The following is an 18,014-nucleotide window of genomic DNA, read 5'->3' as shown; positions in this document are numbered from 1 at the left end:
GTCATCAACCCCCTTAAACTCGTAGTAGGATGACGCACTGCACCCACTTAATTGGGGCAGTATCGTATTTCACAGAGCGAACCTCGCCGCTTCGTTTGGGGCGAGGTATTTACCCCTTATGTAGCCCCGGATAATTACCCCACCGCGACAATGGGTAAGGGGACTGTCTTGCTTGGGTCCTGTACCCACTTCTACACCCGCCCGGGCGCGACCGGGGACCCGTGTTTTAATGACCCGGATATGTGCAACCCCTTTTCGACCCCAGCAGGTGTTACCCCTTAAAACCCAAGGGTCGCGCGAGGTGTTACTTAAAACCAAACGAACTGCGGTTCCTTTAAAAACGCGCCGGATGTAATGGAGTACAAGATTATGATTATCTCGCCTTGCTTCGACGGTTTCTGTTTTAAACGCTTTTTCGATTCATGGTCATTTTGCTTATAGAGTTTTCTGTTTATTCTCTCAGCTGATGTAATTGTAAGACCAAATTAGGAAGGCCATTGAATGAATTTGCAACACTTGAATCGCTTTTTTTCGGCTTAGCTCGTCTTGGATTACTAAGCTGGGCTAGTTAGTACATGGACACTTTTTAGCCACGCTTTTGTGGTTTTCCTGAGCCTTCACCAAGTTATATGACCAAAAGCATAGTGTCCATATCACATAACATTTTGTTGAGAAGTAAGCGGTGCCGTCATTAACATTTCGGTTGTTTCAAACTGAGGTAGAGATATGCAACACATCAGCCCGGTGCATTTGAAGTGGCTGTCTATTAACAGCCAACCGTCTCGATTCCCGTCTCAATTCGCTTCCTAATTTTGCTGCAATATCATCGGAAACGCGGGAAGACGGGAAGTGTACGCGAATCCAGTCAGGCTTGTTTCCGATCTCACGCACTTTCCGCATTTGACCGCTAAGGTAAAACTGGCCAGGTTTTTTTTAAAGAAAACGCGGATTGTTAGCCTATAACGATTGCTGGAATAGTAATTTTGTTAAGATCGCTTTTAAACTTAAAGAAATCCTAACTATATAAACCACTGAAATATTGTCTATCTTTTGAAACAAACATATAGAAGCAAAACAAACAAAAATGGCAGCGTTAGTAAATGATTGCACACCAGCTATACGCAACCGACCCTAATTTCATCAGGATATTTTGTTTCCTAACCATTGTGATTCACTTGCTGGCCAAGCATTATTTGATTATAATCCATATCGAAATGTATTTAACAACGAACCGAACACGTTAAATACTCTTAAACGGATTCCATTTGAATTCCAAATCTGGTATCATTCCAAAGCAATCGATTCAGTTTCGTGTATCCCAGTCGTACGCGCCGTGGATTAACTAAGATCAGGGTTATTTGTGTTGTAAGCGATCCACCGTCTAATCCAGTGATTCGCGCGGCTTAACCGAAGGGGTACATCTCGCTCCTACTTCTGCCACCTGCCACTATAGGCAACTGACCAGTTGGCGGGCTCGCTGTTTTACTCAGCAGGAATCTTTGATTAGGCTTAATGCTGCTCCTTAAAATGGGCAACTATGTATATACTGACAAAAATGTGTGTCTGAATCGATATTACAAATGCGTGCTCTTGGCCAAAAGAGCCATTTTGCTATTCCGCATTGGAAAGGCATAAAATACCGTTCGTATAATTTTAATTTTGTCTACTTTGATTATTATATAGCAGCCTTTTCGATGATTTAGTATTTAGCAAAACAATAAATGATAAATCCAGTCAATTTGACATTAACCACTTAAAATAATTTAGAAAATCCATGATTTTTTTTTTAATTTCTCAGTGGCGTGATGTTAGTTGCCACTTTGCCTTCTCATTGTTAGCAGGTAAAACAATCACAAAATTGTGTGATGTAACAATTGGTTTTTAACGTAAACAAATAAAGACATTGCTGTAAGCGAGGTTCACTTGGTTACATGTTGCTTTGTGAAATATTAACTGCAAAAACTTGGTGCTAGAGTCCAACCATACTCTTGTTGTCTGTTTACTTTAGCTTGGTAAACACTATTAGGTCGCAAAAGTGTAAATTAATACACCTATTAGGCAGTTTTAGTTTAATGATAACAGCAGATGAAAATGAAACGTTTTGAATTGATGTGAAAGATATTTTGACTGGATTTCATGTGATTCAGCGTTAGTTTTTTTCTTGCAATTACCAGAATTGAAACTAGAACGGTTCTGGGTAATATTTACATAGCGCTACTTTCGTTTAAGGTGCATTTTGCCTCATCAAATAAACCTGCGTGACGAAACGTTCGATTTTAACCTTACCTTATATTATATCGGGGTCGTATATAGTGCTGATTTTACCATTGGCGATTTACAGTTATACGTTGTAATTGTTCTGTTATGAACAGTAATTAAGTTTACAAATCCAGCGAACTTAAAACACTCAGCCCAATCTTCGAGAAACCTTGAACAAATCCGACGGGGATTGCGGGTCGGCACCTGGGCTGAACGAAGCAAATGCGCTTCAAAAGACACGTTATCCGGTCACGGGAAATAGAACCGGCGCTGTCGTTGTAATCGAACTTGGCCCATGCGAGCGTGCCTCGGCCTATACTAGAGGTTCCTATCGCACTGTGTTGGTTCCGATGTGGCGACTGTTCGGTGTTACCAGATCGCGCCTAGAGCGTTAAGTGATGCCCGAAAGTTGTAATTTACGGGGACTGGGTTACTTTGCTTGCATCGCGGCTCAAACCCTTGCGGATTTGGTGTTTTTGACCAACAGTGAAGACAACATTCAAGGCGACTTTTAGACATTTCTCGACGTTTTAAATGAAATATGGGATTATCTTCCGTTAAAAATGTTCCAAATTTTTTTTAATTTTGACTAAATGGCAATTATTGACAAATCCATTCTAGTTTATATATTATACATCAATGGAAAGGCATGTTTGCTTTTATCATGGCGTCTGTTCCATACAAAAAGCCGAGTAATCCGCTTTACTGGTTCCATGCAAGTTAACAAAAAAGGCTTGCGCTCCTCACTCAACAAAGAGGCTCTGTCAGCACCGGAGTGGTGACTCGCACACCATCATCATCGTAAAGTCGTTCGAGCTGTTAATTTAGCACAACCGCCGCCGACACGCCAGCAACCTATATACGTGCTCTTGTCTTCGGTACCCGGCTCGCGCGTAATGTGTACATTGGCGAAAGCGGCCCAGAGTGATTACAAAACTAAAAGATCCAGCTTACACACGTCGAGGAAACCCAGCTTTTAGGCTGGCGTGGGAAGCCATGTTTGTCTATTGGCGCGGTCGCTGGGGTACAGTCATTCCGTTAAGGCGCTTTTTAGCTTCTTGGACACCGGACCTTCGCATAAATCAGCGTCGCCATTCCTTGTTTCGTTCGGACAGTCTCGAAAACGGACAGCGGGGTAAAATTAAAAGGCGATTTATTGCTGGGCGGGCCAACGCGAGATCGCAACACAAAGGGTCCACGACCCGCTGGTTAATGTTTAACCGCGTTTTTTTTTATTTGCCCTCGAAAAACGAACGCACCTTTATTGTCAGGTGAGCGCAAATAAAACGCGACTGCTTGACGGAGCATTTCGAAAAGACTCGTCGAAGCGAACAGTACGTTCGCAAGTGGGCGGGCGTTTTACAAGTTTTGTCGGGTATTGCGATCTAAGAAGGATTGCGTTTATCCTTCGGTTCCCTTTAGACTTCCTGCTATCTATATCTGCGATCAGGTGATTGTGTTTAGCCGATAAGACAGTGCGAAAGCTGCTGTGTACGTTGCCATCGTATGATGCGTGTACATAAGCGTTAGCTATGCCTATGAATATGATACAGCAGTAAAGGTAGCGTATTTTTTAAAACTAATTTTTAATAAAACGATGCGATGAATGTATTTTTAAAATTGTGTTTTTGTTTTGTTTTGTAGAATTGTGTTGTTGTTTCAGTGTTATCATTCGGCGGTTTGTTTTTGTCACTATTGTCAACGCTTTGCCGTCGTATTTCGGCAAAAGGGCGATAAAAATTACTAGCTGAAACGCGTTTCTAATGTTTTAAGGAAGTTGCCAAAACCGTTTTTTTGAACTGATCACAAAAGGCCTTAATTTATTTTTCTTTTCAATTATGTAAAATGGTAAGGATAACGATGTATGTACTAATCCGGTTAGCGGCACCAATTACGTACTAAAGCCTAATTCTCCCAACGGACCTACACCGGCCTGTCTAAAATACAGTCTGCTTCGAACCAACAGCGGTCCCACCAAACGGGGTAAAAAGGTGGGGCTAAGCCCCTCACCCGTAGCCCCCATAGGATGACGCGTCATCGCGGCCGAATTTCCCAGCGGTTAATCAGCACTTGTACAAGGCGCCGTGAGCGGTTACGGGAAAGTTGTTTTAGCGTCAATATAGCCAAAGAGACTTAACGCTAGATTGCCGGGTCGGTCGGCCATTCGGACAGCCGCGGCTTGTTTAAGGGCGGATGGGGGATTTGTAATCGCTCGCGCCGTGAAAGCCGTTCGCGCGATCGGGATTAGTTGAGCGGCTTGATCGTCGCCGGGAGGGTTCTCGCCGAATTGGTGACGGGCCGACGGGTGCCGGGGATTTGGAAAGTTTAGATTAGGGCTTAGGTTAAAATGATATGTATTTAGTGTTTTTAACACACAGTTGAGTTTAGGTATGAATAAACCAGGAAGCCTTTTTATAAGAATTTTTTAATTTTATAAATATTTTTAGGTTTGAATAAACCAGGAAGCCGTTTTATGTGGACTTATAAACTTAAACATTAATACCAAATTAGGTATTTCGTTTTAATGTTGTTGATGTTGGTTTCTGATAAGTTCGATTTTATCAGTGAAAGTAAACCGCATCGAATCCAGGCAGAGGTATTTATTTGAGGTTATTAATTTGTTACAAGATATAAAGTTGAGAAGGCAGCTTCTTTTAAGAGCAGAGTGAAAGATAAGTCGTAGGTGCTGTTATGAAACGCGGCCTGTGCTTGTTTCATACACATTGTACATGTTATTGTGTGTGGCCCGTGTTTCGTATTCGCTTACAACTTTCTCGAACGGCATAACGAACATATGTACCCCTTTGTCTTCTACAGGAAAGCTTAGATAACAATAACAATCATATAAAATTGCCTCTGAAGCAAGTTACACCATTTTCGGATCTTCGTAAGTACAGAAAGAATACACAGGGAAACTTCAAAAGACCAAAGCGAATTTCGACTTCCAATACATTCCAGTGAAGGCTGTCGCGTAGGCTGGAGTCGTGTATGTGCGTAGGCAAAGAGTCAACGTTGTAAACTCCGAAATAACAAACATTGTCTCGGATATTGGCTCGACTGAGGCGACCATGCTTCGAAAACTGTGGATACCCTGGATCTGTCTTCAACTTATCGGTATGTTGTTTTATCAGTGGGTGAATCACTACAGGTGTCGGGCGTTTTCTCACTGTTTAAACTTTAGGCTGCTTATGCTTGTGCTGCTTACGCAATTAAAAAGGAATTGAATTGTTTGAATAAAGTCATTGAAATTGTTTAATGATGAAGGGTCGGGAATAGTCGACTACATTGTAACTAAGTATACAAACGTGTTGGTTACATCAACCAAATTCTAAGGGTTTATAAAATAAAATGTGCTGAAGTGCCGTTAATGGAAGTACTTGTTTGTGTCGTTTTCCTAAAATCAAATCTTAACCGGAAACTTATGAACGGCCAAACTTTTATCGCCAACAAACATAATTCCCCCTATTACATACAACCGTATCCTTCCGCAGCGTGCTGCCTCGCCGTCGATCCCGTCATCGTCGAAGAACCGGATGACGTCACCGTACGTCAGGGTGATGACGTCACGCTCCGTTGCGTGGTCGACCACCTGCCCGGCGAGGACGAGAACCCGGTCCAATGGACGCGGGAAAACTTCGGCATGGGATCCGATCGTAACATGTCAAGTGAGTTAAATGTGACAAGCCGTCCACTTTTTTGAGCTTCCTCTCTGTGCTGTGAATTACAATCTCGGCGAGTTTTGGAGAAACCTTGGGTCGACTTAATTAATCTGACCGTGTAAACTGCTGCAGTCAGCGACCCAATCAAAAATAAAGTCAAATCGTGATCCAATTTTGATGGGGTTTGATACTTAAAGTCTTTGCTTAACATAGGTCATTAATAGTTGAGTTTTTTGTCATTGGCTGGCCGCTAGTTGTGCACAAGTAGGGTTGTAAAAATTCAGAACCAGCTTTCGAGCGTAATGGCTAGAGGTTTTAGTCAGACGTATGGATAGTATATCAAAACCCATACAGAAGTAGGTAGCATATTTTAAACGTTATGAATAACCGTTTACTTATTTTTAACATGACAAAAAAGCACTGTTCCAGATATATCGTGATTTTATTATTGATGGTAGAATTAACTGTATAAGTTTTCAAATTTATGTTGCTTCGCCGCACTTCGTTACTGGTCACAAAGGAAATTCTGACTAAATTATAATTCGAGCCTCTGGCGGAATTCCCCGAGCACGCCGCACTTAAACTTAACTTTGTCTGTGGAATGACATATTGGTGATGTGGGCGTCAAACCAACAGACAGACAAAGCGGTTTCTCATTAGCGTGCCAGGCGATCAACCGGGTGTTTTCGTCGCCTCCCCGGGCAGCAAAGCGCCAGTTGTTTTTTGCTGCGCTCGGGTTTATTAATAAGCATATAGGATGGGGGCGACTTTGAAGCGGCGCGCATAACTGCGACGTTCTCTTAATTAGTCGGCCGAACGCCCGGGAATTCGACGCTTAAGCTGACGTTTGGGACCAGAGCGGCCGGGTGTATGCGAAATTGCTCATAAAGACTCGTCAATAATCCGAGTCAATAACCGCTCGCGCTTTGCACTTGCCAATGACGCAAAGCGCTGCGAACTTGCACTTTAGTGCCTGTTTTTCAACTGGAGAAAAGGACGGCTTCAAAGTTGGTATACCCCAGTATTTATAGCACGGTTTTGGTACTTTTTTACATGAATCGGTAAATTCGCGTGGCCTAAAAACCGGCAGCCATTCGTTTTATTTCTTTAGCCTATAAGACTGCATAATAACAGCGAGCCTTGTACTTTCAAGTTTGCCGTGTAAACAGTCCCATAATGAGTCGCAAATAGCCCAAGTTAATAATGGCTTGGCTCCAAGGTGGCGCCGAATCGATTTTACCGATCGTGACCATAGACCGCGATCGTCGCTTTAATTGGACGACGATTAAGTCAATCAACGGAGCTCGGCATCCGCACCTGAAGGAACACACCGTGGCGTGTTCGCGTCATCGCGGTTCAAGGGTAGGCCCGATTACGACGAAATTACGGCGTAATTCCTACGGCGGCGACGCCGCTCGCCGCCAAATTGGAATTACGGCGCTACTGCGGAAATTGGCCTGTTTTCTGCTTGTATTTCAGGGCTGAGCGTGAAACAAGTCTTTTAAGTTGGCGCGGTTCGTGCACGATTTTCTATAACTTTGAAATAATGGACTTGTTTAACACTTTGAAAGCTCTCTTTTGAATTCCAACACGCCTGTTTTGTTGTGGTTTAGTGCAATGAAGCAGCTTTGTAGTTGATTTGAAGCGCGAATTATCACCCCTTTTCACATGCTTGACCTGTTTTGGTTTGGCTAACCGGCGATGTAAATAAGTTTATAATGTTTAAAATTTGAACTTTGTTTTCAAGAATTGTTTTATCCATATTTGGACTATGCGTCCTTTACACTTTTTACACAAAACCGCCAATGGATTTTATCAACCGCATAACTACAAATCGCTTGGTTTAAAAAAAATCTTTATAGGGTAAGCAAACCATCAAACCACCACCCCGCACTATTGCAAAAATGGGTTAAAATATAATATCCCTGCGCTAGCTAAGCATAGCACGTCTGTACCACGACGGGTAACAGCGCTGCAATTTGGCCTCTTCACTAAGGCTGCTGCTTGTATGTAGTGAGTTGCGGCAGCGGAGTTGGGTGCGTGTCGAATCGCAGCTTGTGACCCTCGCAGCTGCCATAGGACTCGGGTCATGTGTTGCAGCCGCTGTGGTTCGCCACACGACGCACTTACCGCATTGTATTATACGTATACGCTGTACGTTTGTTAGGTCGGTAATTGACCTGCCGACATTTTCTCGCCAGGGAATAAATTTGCGACAGTTCGCCGAAAACTTGTCTAACTTTTATGAAAATAAGGTCATGGTTTTGAACGGTCATTTGTTGTGGCACGCGTGGAAAAAAGTCCTAATGTTGCTTTTGACAACTGTTTTCGTGATAAGTGCAACACGCCATCATTGCTAAAGAATTCGCGAATGTGGTGGCAACGATTTAAAACCCTTCACAAACAGTTATTAGTTATCGCATTTCCCTTCGATGTGTAGCCTACTCTCTGATCAGCCCTTGCAACCTCCCTAAATCGTTGTTAATATGCCGCCATCGTTGGTCATATGCTTTCTGAAGGTTTCGATAATTAATTTGGTTATAAATTTAGTATAACATTAACTAAACCGACAACTTTATCAATCGACAGACTGGGATCGCTACTTCATGGTGGGCAACGCAGCCAGGGGCGAGTACAACCTGCTGATTAAGAACGCCAATGTGGTGGAAGACGACAATATATTCGAGTGCCAGGTCACCATGTACGTGCTCAGATCGAGGAAGGCCAAGGTCACCGTTCAAGGTACAAATAGAGAAAGCAGCATATTTTTTAACGGAAGATTTATTTTAATCTGCGCTATATTATGCGACTAATGCTTTAGGAATGTGAATTTTCCGAATGAGTTTGTTCACTCTGCAATCACCTTTTCCTGGATTGTTTTGTGTCATTTTTATTTTGCTGTAATTGTAACTAAATAAATTTTTTGTTGTTTTTTACCATTGGTACCCTTTAATAGTAACACTAACAGGCTCCGTTTTTAACGAGCTTTTCACATTTTGTCCTTATTTGGTTCGTATTTTGTTGAACCTTCAAATTATCTGTTTCCTACCATTTTTATCCAAAAAATACAGAAAGGTTCTGCTTTTATAGTCACCGAGTAAACTCACCGAGCCCCACTCCTAAGGACCATGTACTTGTAGTGGGGTAATCCAAGTTAGGAGGCGAGGCAGGTTGAAACATGACACTGACACCTTTTGATCTTCTGACTTGAGGCATTACGCGCCCGTGTCAGTCCGCTGTTGCGCTTTCGGTACGTAACGCTTAACCTCGTGCACTAAAAGCTGGGCCCGGATTTCTGGGCGGTCGCGGGGCCAAAATAAACTCGGCGCCTTGTTGCGCAAATAGACCGAGGTCAAATGTACAGCCTCGGCGCTAACTATGGGCTTGTCGAACGTTATGTTGACCTTATGAGATCGCTTAATATTTGCCTTATGTTTTTGCAAGAAATGCTAAAATTGAAATTATTGAGGGGTGACTACAAATATTTACGACAGTTAGGAGTGATAGGTTGTCGAAACAAATTGACGTCGGCTGGTTTCAATTAAGTATACAAGCCCACATTAATTTACTCGTTCGTAATGAAACAAGAGGCCGAAAAATCTCCAGTGTACAATGTACATATATAAACTGTTGCTACCACGCATAGTATTAAATCAAAAAACAGGTCCTCTGGTAATTTTAATTATTTACCAACGTTTCGGCAACCTATGCAGGCGCCATTCACCCTGGCGAAGGCGGCTTGCATAGGTTACCGAAACGTTTGGTAAAGAATTAAAATCTCCGGTGTACGTTTCGGCAATCATAGTTATCTTTCTTTGCGAAATCTGTTGTATACCGTTTGTCTAATTTCGCCTTTACGCTGTTTCAGTTCCGCCCATTGGACCGACGATAGACCACATCCAGTCGGACGACATCACTGTGAACGCTGTGGCCGACGAAGAAAACGCCATCACCTGCCGCGCTCACGGCGCCAAACCAGCCGCCGAGTTGTCCTGGTTCAGAAGTAAGTTTTTTTTGACGAAACGGTTTGCGCAAAACTTCACATCCACGCATCAGAAGTGTATTTCTCATAAATCTATCCGTAATTTAGCGTGGATTGGAGTGACTGAGCGTGCTTACTAACCTATAGAAGTACCTTGAACAAGGAACAACATGATTTTTGTGATTTCTAGCATCAAAAGCAGGGTTTTCTCCGAGATTTTTTTTAGTTTTTGTGGGATTAATCGACACAAAAACAGCTAAAGTGATGCAGGGGTAAGACCGAATGTCACTCCAAAAAATCATAACTTTAAAACGCCGAGATTTATTGTCGTGCTTACCGCCAAGCGCGCTCGGCGAAGCATGACGGATACGCAGCGTAGCGTAAAGCCGCCCTGTCTCCCAATGTTTTCATTTCCCGTGTCGACGATATTTCATTTCCTGGCCACTTTCGTCGCCCAAAACGGACGCAAACATTCGCGAATTGCCTTTTTATTCGGAATTTCTGCGAAATAGGCTCCTGGTCCTAACTAATAAGTGGAGTTCACCACAAGTTAAAAATAAATAGTAAATAATCCAGAAGAATAAGGACATTTCCACTCACTAAATGAAATTCTTTTTGCTGTCTCTGCATAAAAGTTAAAAAATAAACACGGAAAGTTTAAGCTGTAGGACACTTTTTTGATGTTCGTGTGCATTTAGTTAAAGATTATTTATTGTATAGTAACTAAATAATAAAAAAATAGGGACATGTTAACTATTGCTGATATTTCTGCTGATTTGTACTGCAATAACATTTTTTCTCTCACATTTTTCACCTTGAAAAATAAAGTAAATCATAATCCGACCAAATTTAACCGAACTCCAATACAAAACAAATGTGGTGTTTAAACAATACTTTTATTAACAGACGGGGTCGAAATCGTCGAAGGGGTCACCAGCGTGGTCACCGGTACCCCCGCCACCCCCGCTCGCCTTTTCAACACCACCTCAACCCTGCGCATCACCCCCGGATTTGATGACGTAGACGCTACGTACGCTTGCGTCATGAAGAGCGTTGCACTCGACCAGGTCCAGTCCAAGATGGTTCGACTGAATGTGCAGAGTAAGTGAAGAAACTTGTATATTTCTTTGTGTTTTTATTTCTTTTGATGTTTTTATTTTTCCTGGTTGTATTTCAACAGTAGCTTTACGAAATTCCGTTTTATCAGCTTCTCGTCCATAATTTAAATTTCTGTACGCCAAAAATCGAATACCATGTTACTGTTGTTCATGGCATCTCTTGGAAAGCTATTTTTTTTTAAATAAAATCGTTTTGTTTGGCAAAGTTTGTTTTTACCATTTTATATATGCCGAAGGACAGTAATTTCTTCTTCAAAACTATGATTTATTCAAACTGAATAAACCGAACAAAGATAATTTTCTATTATCCTTTCACTAATATTCCGTCTGATAATGTCTCTGAAAACTTTACCAAATTTCTTCTTGGCATTTTAACAAATTGAGGTTAAACTGAATTTGTTTCCAGAACCCCCGATTGTCTCCGTCTCTCTACCGCCCTCCATCCAGGCCGGCGATGACGTGACGGTGGAATGCAGAGCAATGGCTGACCCACCGGTCTTGCAATACAGGTAACAACTTTGTTCTAACTTAAATGTTTTTAAGGGGGTTCTTATATTTATGAGTTGAATTTGATCAAAATTATGTTTTTTTAATTTGTGAGAATTCTTTTAAACTTTGGACAACAATCTGGCGCGAAAATACTTCACCTGAGTTTATATCTTATATTTTTTTGAATTCATGCTTCTGTCAAATGATAAGATAATATCAAACTAAGTACAAAACACGCTGAAAATAATCTGAATTGATAAATCTAAAATCCTAATCTGAACGGATTCTAATTTTTCCTAAGCACTCTAATGTGCACCCAGAATTGTTTGTTTTTCACCCTTTGTTTTTTGAGAAGATTCTTTTATGCGAAAATAAATTTTGATTTTACCTAATGATGTCTTTCAATTCTTTTATTAAGTTTTATTGTTACCGATTTAACGTATACGCAACACGTCCGCTTAACGTTTTACTCCACGTCAATTCACCCCTGGTCTATTTTGATATGCACCGTGATTTTATTAACCCGGGCATACTTCCCAAGATGGTACGTGAACGGTCAGGACCAGAGTGACGAAAGCTCGTCCAGTTTCGTGGTTAAGGACATCGACAAGACTTGGCACGAAGTGATCATCGCCTGCCAAGCGAGGAACGAAGCAGGTTACTCGAAGAAAAGCCAGCTGTCAATCAACGTCAAATGTGAGTTTTTCCTCTTTTATTCATAAAAACTGTACTGTGAAAATGTGCAGTCAAAAAATAAGTAGCATGTTCCGTTATTGCAGTGCCTTAACACTGTAAAAGCAGGGGATTGGATATACTCTAGCAAAAATGTCTTTAGCAGACTTCCTGCCAAACCATTTTTCAAAATTAAACTATTTTATGTTTTTTTAACTCTTCAAGTTTTTGTCTGTAAATATTCCAAGTCGTTCATCAACCATAAACAAAATACTTGAAATTCTGTTGCCTGGCGTTCTTACCTCTTCGAATTCAGTGTCAAGGCATTTGCATTTTTTAAATCTTTTCCTTTGTGACGTCACAGACCCGCCTCGCTTCATCAACGGCTCGTCGCCGCAGACTGTTGAGATCGGCGAAAACGTGAACCTGAGCTGCGAGTGGGATTCGAACCCCGGGGCCTCGGTAGATTGGGTCCGTGAGGGTGAGACCCGGGTCCTGGCCACGGGCGGCACCGTGACGCTGCACAACGTGACGCAGAATGACGCGGCGATTTACGTTTGCCGAGCGACAGCCAAAAACGTAAGTTGCAGCATTTGCTTGACCGTTAACTGATTTATTTTGGTTTTAACAACAGATAAAACCTTCTAACCATATGTTTTACCGCTTATTTTACATTGTTACCTATATTTTTTGGCGACAATGTGCTGTAAAATATAGCCTTGGAACTGCAAACTTAGCAGGATATTTAACTTTTGCATTAGTTTGTATCAAACTTATCAAATTATAAGAAATGGTCGATAAAAAAAAACGATTTTGAAAGGTATATTTAAGATGATTGTACCTGTTGTTTTGAATTGTTTTTACGTTAATAAAAATAGCAAATTCAAATATTGACGTCACTTTAACCAATAAGCAATCACTTGTTATGCCTTTGAAACTTTTGCCAATTTACCTCACTAGCGCTTTTTTCCGGATTTTAAGTTTAATGTATTTTTTTCTTTTTTAAGGTCGGAGGCAATAGCGCTCGCATCGAGTTACGCGTGAGGGGCGCCCCCCTGTTCTCTAGCGCCCCCCGACAGCACGTGGCGGTTGGTGAAGACGCGCTGGTGAATTGCGAGCTGAAAAGTGATCCGGGAATCGATTCTGTGGTGAGTGCATTACTACTGAGCTGAGATTTGCCATTGCACTTCGTAGTTTTACAGTTTTACGAAAGGTGCTTTCAAATTTAAATGTTTTAAGGCTGTCGGTAAACTTCTCCTTGACTTGAATGAAACAACTGTCGGTTTGTTTTGTTTGAATTAGCTCCTGATTTTATTGCCACACTGTTTTAAAGCATTTTGACCAGTTACTGCATTTGGTGTTTTATTAATTTATGTCAAATTTTATTCTACAAGGTCCCCCGTTATCATGGACACAAGATTACAAAGTATTTTGGGGAGCAATGACAATATGGAATGTTTTATTATTTATAGTCAGACATCAAACACAAATAACTAATTATCTGTTTTTCTTGGTTAATCGCTTTGGTTTCTCTCGTTCAAACGAAAAAGCGTTTCTAAACTATTTTCAATTTTCTTGCAGACCTGGACTTGGGAACACAAGGACCGCGCTTTCACGCTGACCGGCAACCAGACTCTTACGTCATCCGGTGACGTCATAGCTGAGGCGGGTGACGTCAAGTACCAGGGCCTATTTAAAAGCGGCGACAGGTTCGCGAGCCTGTTGGTAAAGGGCGCCTCCAGCGACGACCTGCACTCGTACACTTGCGCGGTTGCCAATGGATACGGAACGAACAGCCTAAGCATTGAATTGACTGAAGGTATTTAAATGTAATGAATATTAATTGATCAGTCGCCTTGATTTTAGTGTTTGTTTGTTTTTTTACGCTTTTCTATCAGCAGAAACAATTAAATATAGTGTAAATGTCGTGAAAGTGCATGACATTAGAACAAGACACAGCGAACAGGTTATTTGAAGATACCCAAACCGGTGTTTTGAAAAATAAAATTGGCAATAAGCTTGTTTGTTTTATAGCCTTTTCTTTAAATTTGCACAAACTATTGGAAAATACATTTTTTTAAGACACGATTTCTCCTAGTAACAAAACTTTCCTCTTGTTCAATTTTTATCTGTGAAATTATGCTTAGCCATCGCCGCCGTTGACTCGTCATAACACATTTTGGCCTAATGCTTTTGTTTAGGCGCGTACACAATGAACTACTGTTAGTAGAAATATTGTTTTTTTTTTCAGATTCCATAGCAACCGGTGGCGCGGCAATGCTGGGAGTCGCGATTGGCGCAGCCTTCGGGGGCGTGGTCCTTCTGGTCATCATTATCGTGGTCATGCTCCACTGCGTAAAGGCCAGGCGCCAGCGCAAGTCGACAAACTTCGAGCTGGAAAGGGCCAACGTGAAATCTGCTCACAAGGTACGACTAACTTCATGAGTTTATAAACATTACAAAGCAAAGTTTGCTTTCTTATTTCTGTTAGAATTTACTGGATTTTTTACGATTTTAGTGTTGAATATGCCTGTTTCCTAAATTGATATTACCTTTATCATAATTTTATAGAAATCTTAGTCTATAAGATTGTTTTGGTATAACTTTTCGGAGTTTTAAGGCCATGTATTATGATGTATAGGTGCAATTGGTAGGACAAGGTAACGATTTTTTCATTAGCCTTGTTAACAAAACTTCCCACAGTATAAATACCTTCCAACTGGGTAAGCAAAAATAACAGTTCTCACAAACTCCCCAAAACTGGCGCATTATTTTCATTATTTTATCAACCTAAACGTTAACTAAGCATTTGCTTTAATCGCAGAACGCCAAAGACGCCGCCCTCCGCGAATTCGCCGGCGACGAGAGCGTACCGATCTTCCACGAGCACCAGAAGAGCGCCAGCGGCGACTACCAACCTCGCTCCTCCATCTCGTCGCAAGTGGGCGGGCGAGAGGACTCGGTGGACGGAAGTGACGACACAAATCCGACGCCGACTTCCGGCAACGACGACGGCTACCACACCGAAGGTAAGCCGACTTTTAACTACTTTGTATCTACTGCTTATGAAAGTTGCGATGCTTCTTTAGGGACTGCTACAACCAAAGCACTTTCGATTTCTTGCTGGTTTTGTTTTGTATGCTTTTAAAAGCTTGAAACACTATGGTATGCCTTATTATTGTGAGACTAATTTCTTCATCTTAAGGGAAATTATTACCCCGAAACGAATTCGCAATGTATACCGTTTGGTACTTTCCTAATTACACGGGATTATGAGCCTAAATTGGACATAAAACGCTGAAATACGTTGTATGGTTCTTCAGGGATAGTTTTCAGATTAGTCTGTTGTATTTTGTTGCCGGGTCTTAGGCCTGTAATCAGTGGCCTTAAATAAAAAACGTCCCTGTCTGCTCTCCTATATAGTGTTTTTGATATTTTTTTATACATCTCAATATACCCTTAAACCACTCTACTTCTGTCCAATCAAACAAACGTTGAATTTATCGCTTGTCCGTTGGCAGAGGCTCACTCGTGGAACCGCACCGACCACCAAGGCAAGGCGTCCTCCCTATCCGCCGCCTCCCCTGCCAAGAGTTCCTCGGTAAGCAACGGAGCGTCTGGATACCCGGGATCGTACCACCACCTCCCGCCGCATCCGGAACAGCAGGAGCTTCCTCCGCACCACTACGCCGGCGACTACTCCTCCTACAACGACTTCCACCCTTCCATGTCGCCGCAGCGCCACAACTACAATCACTACGACCCTAACAGTTTCGCGCCCGGGGTTCGAAGCGCCAGTGCCCTGGCCGACCGCCTCTCGCCGCCCCCAAATCGCTACGTCAACCGTAAGCACTCTGACGTCAGCGCGCCGGCCAGCAGCTCCTACTCGATAGCGCCGCCGCCCAGCATGGACTACTACCCCAACTTCGCGACGCTCCCCGCCGGCGAGCCGATGTACTTCGGCCCGTCGCCGGACTACGGCGGGAATCGGACCACTCCGATCCCGCAGAGCATCACCGGCGCCGACCCTTACTACCAGCACCAGATGGGCGGCGGCTCTTCCGAGTCATCGCTGGACAAAATCGAGCGCGGATCCACTTTAAGCGCAAGCGCGGCCGCCATGAGAGGCGTCGACCCGAATATGGCGCGCATGACCATGTCATCGCGGATGAGCCAGTCGTCGCGCTCCTCCGACTTTCTCAGGCCTCTGGCCACGGCCCGGATGGCCACTCACGTGTAGAGGTGTCACCGCCCGGCGTGACCACAAACAATCCCGTGCGACAGGGTGCGCGTGAGAAGAAGGCAGGCGCGTGCGAGAGAATCCGAAAAGAGTTACTTGGCTGATGTGCAGAGTTTCGACGGATTTCTGGTGCTTTTATGAACAAAAAAAAACACTTACATGACGCAACGTAAAAGCAACTGAGTTTCGATTTCGTTGTTTCTTTCATTTTCTTTCTTGATACTGTAGAATTGCTTGTTCCTGGAACGTATTGTGCCGCGCCGTATTTTATTCGAGTCGCGTCAAAGTCCGAAGCAAGAAAACGATTTTTCAGCAGTGCTGTGTGTCCGGTTCTGAAAAGGCTGCTAAGCATGCGTTTGTGGGCTTAGTTTTTGTTTGCTGTCATACCTCCGAGTTTTAAGCATGCAGGATGTTGTGTTGATGGTGCAGTTATTTAGCTGCGGAAACGCGATTTAGGCTTCGTTTCGGCTGTGAATGTGCGAGAAACAACAGCGCGAATGGTTGGCGATCTTAAAGTATAACTAAGAGGCTGTTTTTTTGCATTTAATATCGTACTTGGCTGAACGCGTAATTTTAAACGATAATCCAACTTTGTTTAGTGTCAAAATTTTCGAGCCCTTTTGTTATCATTTTTGTTTGGTCTACCAATTTTTTATTTATGCCCGCAAAATGATCTTCATTGTAATTACACATCGGTCGGTCACCACTGTTTTTCGTCTCTGTAAAGTTTTCTATGCGATGGCAGCCAACTGCAAGGCCAAATCCATTCTTATAATTTCGCATTGTTGAACTGCGTTCAAACTGCGAACCTATTCTAATTTTTCGGGAGAACAGTGCCTTAGAAATGACTGTCAGGGTGCCAGCCCACGAAAAACGCCAGTTTAAAACTATATAGTGACGTCACACTGCGTTAAATGCGTTTGTTTTTATTTAAAACAAATGTATGGCCTATACAACGTACAATCAAAAGTATTGCTCGAAATCACCTTTACTTTAACGGGAATTAAATCAGAGTAAATTTTACAAGTAAGAGTAAATTTTACAAGTAAAAACTTTAGGAAGCTACTATGGCTGGACCGTGTGCTAAAAAACTCTTTCTAGTTTATTTTTAGTCTGCGTTTCAAAGTCACATTTAAAAGGCTCCATCTTTTCTTATACTTTCTTCGTTATCCTATTTCGTTTTTGCACTGATTTTGCTTTTTTTGCCATCGTATGCTTTTCAACGCGTTTCGCACCCAATTAGAAATGCCAAAAAAAACTTACTAAGGTAAAACGTATTAAATAAAAAGGCCCTTTTAAATCTAAGAAGGCGCATTTGTTTATTTTCATGCAACTTTTTGCAAAAGTTCCCTTTAGACCGCAACGATCTATCACATATCAAATGCTGTGCAAATCTTTGGTTTTTGACATTCTTTTCTGCCGGTTTTTGCTGACTTAATTTGTCGCCAAATTGTACAATACGGTGCTATGTGTGATTTATTAGTGCGTTGATCGTTTTTGGCACATTTTTTTCACATTAAAGCAAAAAACAGAAACCAGCAATCCTGGTCTTTAATCGAACAGGAAAAATAAATTCTAATCCAGGTTTGTAAAAT

At 42.2% G+C, this 18,014-nt stretch overlaps 1 protein-coding gene across 1 annotated transcript; it reads left to right on the top strand.

Moving 5' to 3' along the window:
* Positions 1-5,096: 5,096 nt before the first annotated feature.
* On the top strand, positions 5,097-17,926 carry LOC146169717 (kin of IRRE-like protein 1). The gene is made up of 13 exons (XM_083388868.1): positions 5,097-5,373; positions 5,751-5,924; positions 8,508-8,660; positions 9,787-9,921; positions 10,807-11,001; positions 11,425-11,527; positions 12,049-12,203; positions 12,544-12,758; positions 13,187-13,327; positions 13,761-13,998; positions 14,431-14,606; positions 15,004-15,208; positions 15,701-17,926. The coding sequence occupies exons 1-13, from the start codon at positions 5,328-5,330 to the stop codon at positions 16,417-16,419; spliced, it is 2,655 nt and encodes an 884-aa protein (XP_083244994.1). The 5' UTR covers positions 5,097-5,327; the 3' UTR covers positions 16,420-17,926.
* Positions 17,927-18,014: the final 88 nt, after the last annotated feature.

Source organism: Ascidiella aspersa, chromosome 1 (assembly GCF_963924565.1).
Source record: "Ascidiella aspersa chromosome 1, kaAscAspe10.2, whole genome shotgun sequence".
Classification (NCBI taxonomy): domain Eukaryota; kingdom Metazoa; phylum Chordata; class Ascidiacea; order Phlebobranchia; family Ascidiidae; genus Ascidiella; species Ascidiella aspersa.
Note: the sequence above shows the minus strand (reverse complement) of the source record. Positions and strands in the feature narration are given on the sequence as shown.